Source organism: Doryrhamphus excisus, chromosome 15 (genome assembly GCF_030265055.1).
Source record: "Doryrhamphus excisus isolate RoL2022-K1 chromosome 15, RoL_Dexc_1.0, whole genome shotgun sequence".
Taxonomy (NCBI): Eukaryota; Metazoa; Chordata; class Actinopteri; order Syngnathiformes; family Syngnathidae; genus Doryrhamphus; species Doryrhamphus excisus.
Genome location: NC_080480.1, coordinates 8,553,809 through 8,563,858, shown reverse-complemented (window position 1 = coordinate 8,563,858; position 10,050 = coordinate 8,553,809). Strand labels below are relative to the sequence as shown.

Here is a 10,050-nt window from a genome sequence, read left to right as displayed (position 1 = left end):
CACTACTGATAGTTGACATCGACACGATGGATCGATCCGCCCATCCCAGTTTGTAGTTTTTATTTTTGTCAAAATCGCAGAAATCACGTATTAATACATTTGTCAATGCAAATTATTCATAAACAGAAAAAAATAAATATATGCACGTCATGAATGTAATATAGTATTTTAACATTATACAAATCAAATTTCGTAAGAACACGCTGCCTTTTGACTACATTTCCCACAATCCTTAGTCTTGCGGCTGTTGGGAGAGGAAAATGGCGGCGATTGATGAAAATGGGCTGCTGTTGCTCCTGTGAAACGCCATTAAAGCAATCTTATCCGATTTTAACACTATAATTTAGTAACATTTAAAAGATGCAGCTATGGGCTATTCGCAAGTTGGCCTCTTAAATTGGACATAACCGGACAAAAGGTAATTTGCGTACATAAGCCATAGATACTCCATTTAGCCAGCTAGCCTCTCTCAGCTAAATCAGTTAGCCAGATGGGTGCCTGGTGATGTGATATGATCCCGGTAATTTTATTAAATCGGTTGTCCCCTTGTTTGTGGTGATGAACTTGGGTTTAAGTGATGCTCTAACGTGTATTTCGATGTATCAAAAAAATCCGCAAGTGTAACGACGAGATTGCATCGATGCTAACAGTGGCTAAACGCAGCTACGTGGTCTTTACATGTAAACAAAGCCACGATCGGTTGTTCGTCAAAGAAATGTCCAAAGCACACTTCCTATGTGTCTTACAGCTGGAATTAGTCTGTTCAGGGACGAGGGAAAGACCTGGACGGGGGGCAGACAGTGCGCAGAAAACTGCAGCATGAGCAACAGAAAAACAAGACAAATGAGGCTTTCTAGCTCTAGAAATGACAGACATAGTCTTTGGAAAAAGTTAGATTTTTTTGCCCTACCCCCTCCCTAGTGACTGTACTAAAAGAGATAACGGTCAGGTCAAACATAAAACCGGAAACCAACTGAAGGAATTTGAATGAAAAATGGGCCCGTTTATGTTGACGTGTTGTATTTTTAACTTCATCATCGTAAAGCAGCGTGAATCACGAAAAGCAACATAACTACTAATCTCACTAGTAAGAGCATCGCACATTGATTTACTATCGAGTGCAATGTAACCTTCAAAATTAAAGAATGGCCATATTAATCTGAATTCTCACAAAATACATTACACGTTTTTTTTTTTTTTTTAGATTGTTAGGGACCGAATGAAAGGTAGGAAATCTTCAGTCATTCTAGTCAAGACTTAGAATGAAATTAATGCAGCAGCTCAAGTAGATAATGGTAATGGTTTTATTTCATTTGAACATGCATCAGATTACAATTCAGTGCATCACATAATCAGTTCACAGTTCCACATGTCCAAAAGGAGTAGGAAGAAGCAAAGCTTATTAAATCCTACCCCTCCACCTGGTACTTTTACAATCAGTAACTGTTACATTTGTTCACTTCCTGCTTTCCATAATACAGTTTAAGGTGTTTTTTTATTTTTAATAATGCACCTCGTACCGAAGTGCGAGGTGATATGACCATCCAATGACATAATGGGTACCATAGTAACTGTCAATAGAGTGATATGTATAGCACATCATGAGAGTAATTAAAGAGTATTAAATATTTATTTTAAAAAATGACACAAATGGAGTACAACGATGTCAACAAACATCACCCATTCTCCTTATGTCTCTGGCCAAAGCCAAAGTAAATTTGCAAACAATATCGAGTTCCAGTTTCAGTTGTGTCAACAATTGCTCATGTCGAAAAATCAACCAGTTGAAGGGGAGTCGTCTTAAATGGATTTGCATTGTAATGTCTGCCGCCTTCCTGATTTTTTTTTTATCATTTTGCATGTTTGTCACATTTGAATGGTTCAGATTATCAAACAGATCTCAGTGTTATTCAGTGACAACACAATTGAACACGAAATACAGTTTTTAAATGAAACTTTTTGGGGTGGACTTCCTGGTGTGAAGCAGCAAAACAGCCACAGACCATCACACTACCCCCACCATATTTTACTGTGGCCGGCCACTCCTGGGAAGGTTCAGCACTGTTCCCTGTTTTCGCCTTTCGTGGATAATGGCTCTTGCAGTGGTTCACTGGATTATCAAAGCTTTAGAAATGGCTTTATAACTTTCTAGAATAATCTAATTCTCAATTAATCTCAGTTGTCATATTTTAACAGGGGGCAATAGGTTTGGATTTTATTCTACCTTAATAATAATAAAAATATTTTTTAAATTGCATTTTGTGGGTCCTTACCTTCATTCAAAATAAATTGTGCAATCCAATTCATGATCTACAATTGCATCAATATTTAAAATCTTTCAATAAACTATAAATAACAAGTGCATCACTTTCTCCTCACCAGGTTGGCGTGTGGTTTCAGTCAGTGGCCTTTCCCTTAGCTTCTCACCTCCAGGTCCACCTTGACCCATGGACCGGACATCAGCTTCAGGTCTCAAAAGGAGGCTTGCTGCCCCCTCCTCACCCACATCCCAAAGAGATATCGCCAGAAGCCCTCCTCATTGCTCCCCCTCTTTTTCTCGGTCATCTCCATCATCTGATCGGTCTTCGCCCTCATCGACATCGTCCTCTGCCTGTGCCAACTCATCAGCGTTTCAGAATCATGTTAAGGCTCCGACTCGGCGAGCAGAAGTGGCAATGGTGTCTTCCACATCGGCCTCTCTAGCAGTGCCGTCGATGGCCACATCCATGTCCACACCAACCTTAGCAGAGTCATTTCCTCGCACTGTTTTGCAGTCAGCTGTTGATGATGATGAAGAAAGTGGGAACAAGGAGATATATGATCCATTCCATCCAACTGAAGGGGAAAAGGATGTAAACATGGAAGAAGACGAGGGAGAAAAGTATGACCCGTTTGAGCCAACTGGGTCCCCGGCATCAGATGATAACGATGAGTGTGACAAAATAGAAGAAGAGAAGAAAATTGATGAGGAGAAAGAAGAGCCTCCAGATTCTACTGACATTTTCACAGATCCACCCAGCCCTCCTTTGGCTCCCCAACTCCCTCACAGACGGCGGGTTGACTACAGCACTACCAAAGCCCGAGGTCACCGAGCTGACTCTGAGAATTCTGAGATTGAGGAGGGGGAGATTGTTGTGGCCATTGAAAGAGACATTAGTAGTAAGAGAACATCAGGAGAACATCTTACCTTAAACTCTCCCAAGATCACCTTCTTCGATCCAAAGCCAGAGCGCATCTTCCGGGTTCTGGACGGGGATGGATTTGTGTCCGTATGTGCAGACGGTCACTGGGAAGAGCCTGAGGATGAGCCTGTAGTTGGAGTGGAGGATCTTAGACGGAAACTAGTCAGCAAGAGAAAGGAAAGATACCTCTCGTGTCCCGCAGCATCCCCACTGTCTTCTCAGCCGCCACCTCCCCTTTCGCCCCCTGTTGACTCCACACCGTCTCCTCTCGCACCTCCAGCTGAGCAAGGAAGCAAGATTCGAAAGTCCTCTAAAAGTTCCAAGGACCAAAACAGACATCGAAGCAAGGAAAGTAAGGCTCGAGATAAGGATGAGAAACGAAAGAAGCGAAGGAAAGACAAAGAAGGAGATCGCGAAAGGAGTAGAGAGAAGAAACAAGGGGACAAGACAGATAAGGAAGGTAAAAGTAGGAGAAACAGCAGGAGTAGTAGTCGTAAGAGGAAGAGAACGCATCGCAGTAGCCCAGAGGCTTCACATTCACGCAACTCTTCAAGACGAGAAGGTCACAGCAGACACTCCTTCTCCAGCCCCTCCGTAGAGCAACACAGAGACAAGGACAGAGATAAAGAGAGAGACAGAGGCAGAGACCGGGACAGGGGTGCAGACCGAGACCGAAAAACTGATACAGAGAGACAGAGCGAACAAAACCGCAGCCATCGAAGAGATGAAAGAGATAGAAGTTCTAGCTCGAGAAAACATACCGGAAGATATCACTCAAGCAGCAGAGAGCGGGACATCTCAAAGAGGTCTAGAAGAAGCAGGGAGAGAAGAGACAGCACCAGAGACCGGCAGCATGAGAGGGAACGCTGCCGGGACGGGCGTCCAGTTGTCCCGCCATCTATTCAGGACCTTAATGGTTCTGACCTGTTTGCCATCAAGCGAACCATCACAGTCACCACCACCACAACCACCACCACCGTACCCGGCTCTCCTATACTCACCCAAGCCTCTCCCTGTCGGACCGCACAGGACACGGACAAGCTCCACAAGAGGAAGAAGAAGAGAAGATGGCACTCGGGTGGCGAGGAGGCAGACCGAGGCCCTCGTCGTAGCCGATCACAGTCGCTGTCTCCTCCAAGGTATCATAGCTACGAGTCAGACCGCTATTCGGATAAACTGGAGATAGACATGTTGTCTTTGGATGGTGAGGCTTTGGACTCTGACTACCCGTCTTTGGAAGACACACCTCCACCAGCGCTGCCCCCAGACCCACCTGCCCCTAGCCCCAAATCCAAAACCACCCCCAAGACCGAACGACATCGCCCGAAAAAGAAAGGACGCACATTAAAGAAAGTAACTCAGTCCTCCTCCTCATCGTCCTCTTCCAATAAAACCAAAAGCAAATGCCTTTCCTCCCTGTCGGGAACCTCTGATCCCGCCCCCGTCTCATCGGGTCTTCCTCTCGCCAAGCGAAACAGGAAGGTGGGAAAAGACAAAGCGTGGGATAAAGGCACCAAAAAGGATTTGGGTCGGCCTAGCAAATCGAAGAAAGACGGCAGCAGTCGAAAAAGCAAACTTCAGTCCAAAGTTTCAGTTTTGGTGCGTGAGGGTGTGAGCAGCACCACTGGAACGTCAGTTGGTTCCGGTAAGCTGGGCATGGACCTCCTTGGTCCGGGGAGTACTGGAGGGGGTTCCGGAGGGTCTGTGGTCGGTGGTTCAATTGCAGTCGTCTTTTGTAGAGACAATGAGAGCAGGTCACCGTTCCTTAAACCTTGCTCTGAGCCCCTGTCAGGAGTCCGCACTAAAGATCTGGCCAACATGGGCAAGCGTAATAGCCTGGCAGCACCACCGCCCTCTTTAAACAGTCCTTTGGGACTGAAATCGAAGAAAACAAAGCCTGGCTCCATCACCTCCACTTCTTCCTCAACGTCCTCTCCTTCTTCAACATTGGCAACCAAGCGCCGCCGTCGCTTGGCCAAGAAGGTCAGGGAAAAAGGTGGTGCAGCAGGCACGACCACAGAAGATGGAGCCAAATCAAAAGCGGCATCTGAAGGCTGGACTGCTGCCTCTTTAGAAGGTCTTTCCACTGGCGGCGATGGAACCAAGTCTGTCAGTCCACTGACTGGTCAAGCTGGCCCCGCCCCTTGCTTGTCATCTTCCTCATCCTCCTCCTCCTTCACAAGTCTGCTCCCACCCTCTTCTTCACCTCCCCGCACTCCCCCACCTTCCATGGCTCCCATGCGGGACACAAGGGAGTCTTCACCAGACTCTCAGACTGTGGACAGTAGCTGTAAGACTCCAGAGCCGTCCTTCCTTGCTGAAGACTGCCCGACTCAGACCAGTCCCCCGCTGCCCCCATCCAGTCCAGCCAGCACGTCAGTGCCACAGGGGGCTGGCCTCAGTATCAGCTTGTCTACACCCACCACCCTGCCCCCCCTTTCGGACAATGCGCCCAAATCTGTAGCCTCACCTCCTTCCTCGTCCTCGTCATTAGGGGGTGGTCTGGCTTCCCTGGCTCTACCTCTATCCTCATCAGACCCTTCCTCCTCCTCCTCTGTGTCGTCGTCATCTGCTAGTAAGCCACCTCCGCCTCCACCCCCTGCAGCTCCTGTCCTCCCATGGAGTCTGCAGACAGGAGTTGATTGCGCAACTGGAGGAGTTCTTGCATGTGAGTTCATGCCATTAGTTACTTGATTTTACAAAAAGGTTTTATATGAATGTGTTTGGGCCTCTTATCTGGAGGAAAATCTACTATCTGAACTTAAGGGTTGCTCAGCCCTGAAATGTCAAATATATAGTACAGTAAACCTTGGATATATCGGACTCGGATATATCGGAAATTCGCTCATAACGGACAGATAAAAAAACCCCAATTTTTCTGTAATGCATTTCCAATAAAAATTCATTGCATATATCGGATTTTTTATAACGGATTTCGCCTATTTCGGACAAAATCTCCAGTCCCGTTCCAATGCACTTCCATTAAATTTCCCTCGCATGTATCGGATGGCCGCATCGTGGCGCTCCGATTTGCCGAATCGTGACAGGCCGCTATACGACGTCATTTGCAGCGTTGCCTGCGCGTCCAGGTACATTGGAAACATAGTCAAGGAAGTGCCTTTTTATAACGGATAAAATCCGATTTACTTATATACCGGATATAAATCCGATATATGCGTAAAACGGACATTTTCCGGTGTACGCATATAACGGATTTCGCTTATATCGGACAAAACCAGTGGGAACAATTGAATCCGATATATCCGAGGTTTACTGTAAATTGCAAAGGCTAATTAATACAAAAATCTTAATTGGGTGCTCCATAATAATTAAAGTAATGATATTCAAATTCTAAATATTCGAAATGACATAATAATACAGTGCATTGCAATACATTAACAATTCAGCATCGATCACTTCAGCATACCATCCATAATCATTTCTTCCCTTCTTCCTCAGTGACTGCCCTGCTCTTCAAAATGGAGGAGGCAAATATTGCCAGCAGAGCAAAAGCACAAGAGTTCATCCAAGCAACCAGCCAGGTGAAAGGAAATCTGTACATCACATCCATTTAGATTGCACTCTGTATCTTACCGAGAGATATTGGTTACCATATTGAGCAGGCCAGTATATTTAGCTTCTTCATGGGCATGCATTTTGCGAGTTAAGAGAACCAGACACTCTACCTGACGCATCTAACAGATCCAACGTCTATCTAACAGAGCTGCTGTGGTAATGTTGTTGTATTATTGACCATCAAGCTTTTGTACGTGCACAAAATCTTCCAGTGGCAAACATAAAAATAAATTGGTGCATTTTGTTAGTCGTCGTGGTAGAATCCAGGTTGATATATTCAAAAAATATATATTTTTTAGAGATTGTGTTGGGTGACATATGCAAACGGTCATACATATTGCTGTGGCTGGCCCTGATTGTCAGTCAATTCAGTCCTGATAAGGTTAATGAGTTTGTTATGTTAAGCCTGCTTGTGGTAACCTTGGTCTCTCAAATGCAGATCCTCTCACAAGCCAACCAGAGCCAGTCCCAGCCACATGCTCCTCCTCCATCAGGCAACTCTTCATCGTCCTCACAGATCCCCCCTCCTCCTCCTCCTTCGCTCCCTCCGCCGCATGCATTGAGCCCAGCGCAGTTCATCCTCCAGAGCTCCCTCCCCTTAGTTGGTTGCACCAAAACCCCGCCCTCTCACCTGCACACCACTTTAGGCAGTGGATGCGCACAGACTCCTCCACCTATGATGCCCGTGGGGCTGCCAGGAGGGGCGGGGAGCTCAAGAGAGACATTATGGGACAATGAAAGTAAAGACCCTGATAAGGTAAGGTTGAAGTTTATTACAAAAAATACTCATTACGTCTATAATGTGTGTAATATAAGATAAATATGTTAAACTGAGGACAAAGACCATATCAAATTTTACCCAGGTTCACTTTTGTTACTATAGCTTAAGTGTTAAGAGTTGGCAGGACTAAGCTAGTAGGAAAATAGTGTATTTTCCATTTTTGAAGCCAAATTAGGTGTTCTTATATCAAATATAAAATATTTTCCATTTCAGGGCAGCTCTTTATTTGACAGGAGCCAATCATGAGCTATGAAAAAACTCATAACAATCTACCTTATTATGTTAAGTTGCTGTGTGATGAGTTTAGAAATCTTTGTAATGATCAACCATTGTCATTTCCAATGGGTTGACTAGCTCATCGCAAGTTCACTTCTAGCTCGTGATTGGCTTCTGCCATAGAAAGTACTAGTACTAATTAGTACTAGTTCTGAAGTGAAGGAGATGTCCCGAGATTAGAACATAGCCATAAATTAGCTGCACCACTGCATAAGCCAAACTGTTCAGAGATGAAGAAAAAACAGCAGCGAACACACTGGAAATTTTAATTAATTACATTTTTACAATATATATAAATATATATAAATTAAGTGCAGTCTTGTCAAGCAATCGATGACAAATTTGGTATTCTTATTAAATGTTAGATTTTCTGATCATGTTTGGATATATTATCCAACATTTTTATCAGTGTTGTTGAAACAATTATGTGTGTATGATTTGTATTTTATGTGTTATTGTCATTGTCATGTATGAATTTGTCTTTTTGATTAAATGCACAGTACCTGAAGAAGCTCCACACGCAGGAACGGGCAGTAGAGGAAGTGAAGCTTGCTATCAAACCATACTATCAGCGCAAAGACATCAACAAGGATGAATATAAAGATATCCTCAGAAAAGCTGTTCACAAGGTCAGCCGGACATATACGATTATATATGAGGTGGATCCTTGCATATTTGTTGAGTTTTTCCATTCATGGGGTGGAAACCAAACACCAAAAGCACCACTATGCGCTAATAACCTCCATAATTAGGCTGTTTATTGGTACAAATCCCATCTCATTTGACCTTTGGGGGTAATCTTGACTTGCACAGGCAAACTTCACCATGGTGTTCTTCATATGCAGTGCATCACCTTGATATTTACACTCTTACTCACACATCAGACACATCCAATCCCACTAACAAAAATAACACATATGAAACTCTATCACATGGACTATGGCAGTATTGAAATACACGCTTACACGCTAACATACATGCAAAACATTATTTGTTACTAATTTATAACCCACAAGGCATGCTGGGTATGCCCCATGCGCCTTCTCCAACAGGAAGTTACCCAGCATGCCTTGCAGGTCATGAATTAGTACACAGCTGTAATCTCATGGGAAATACTGGTGAACCAGACCAGAAAACAAATGTCACCTGCTGCATACATTTATTTAAGAAATGTCAATGATGGAGCTGCATGGGTTCATTAGGATGTGTCTTCAGTTATACATCCATGTCTCTGCATCAGGCTATTTATTCTTGTCACTGTTTCAGATCTGCCACAGCCGTACTGGTGAAATCAATCCCGTCAAGGTCAGCAATCTCGTCAAACTGTATGTCCAGCGCTACAAATACTTCCGGAAACATGGCCGCAAAATGGATGAGGAAGAGAGGGATGACAGGGAGCAGGGATCACTGTATTCCTCTGCCTGATACGAGGTTATAATGCTTGGTCAGTGATGTGTGGACTTTCACCATTATTTGTTTTTTATTGTTATTATTGTTTAGCCTACCATGTTCATGTTACATCATGTTTGATGCATTTTATCTCTTTATTTCACTGTAAATATGTCCCATTAACAACGGGTCATGTATAGAAAAGATGGTGAAAGCCTATCAGCCCATGTACTCCAATAAAAGTGTCAACAACCTTGTAAATGCAATCAATTCATGCTTTACATTGTTTGTATGGATCGCAGAATTTAAGAATTTTTATCTCATATTGTGCTGGATATTAGACATATATTTACTCCACAGTGTGTCTTTTTCCAAAGAGTATGCAAGCTGGACTTTTATTTATGATGGTTCCAATACAGTCGACAGATTGTGCTGCATGGGTTACTGATTATGAGGATGTGGTTCATTCCCATACAAATATGACTGGATGAGCAAATCATAAATGGTGCTTGGTGCCTATTTGTGTGTATTATTTGATTAGAATGGTGACAGTTAATAAGTAAAGTTTTGGGTTTGTGAAGAAATATTTTGTAAACCCAATTGAGAACATTTAGGGATGGATGACTAGGAAAGGTTACAAAAATGTTACAGTTCTAGACCGTGGATGACCTCCCTGAAAGCATCTTCATCCTCTTGGAAACACTGCCATAAGCATGGCCAAACCAATTGTTGAGGTGATTACACACCTAGCTAGTAGGCCTATGCACCACATGCACTGTCTTGACGTGCATTTCAACCAATCACAAGCCTGAAAACACAACCACTGCTGATTCGGTCGCACATTAC

General features: G+C 43.8%; 1 protein-coding gene across 1 annotated transcript; it reads left to right on the top strand.

The window, feature by feature from the left end:
• Positions 1-249: 249 nt before the first annotated feature.
• scaf1 (SR-related CTD-associated factor 1) lies at positions 250-9,769 on the top strand. Its single transcript, XM_058049977.1, has 6 exons — positions 250-418; positions 2,383-5,850; positions 6,642-6,724; positions 7,198-7,515; positions 8,316-8,444; positions 9,082-9,769. Exons 2-6 carry the CDS (start codon positions 2,448-2,450, stop codon positions 9,238-9,240), a joined length of 4,092 nt encoding a protein of 1,363 aa, XP_057905960.1. The 5' UTR covers positions 250-418; positions 2,383-2,447; the 3' UTR covers positions 9,241-9,769.
• Positions 9,770-10,050: the final 281 nt, after the last annotated feature.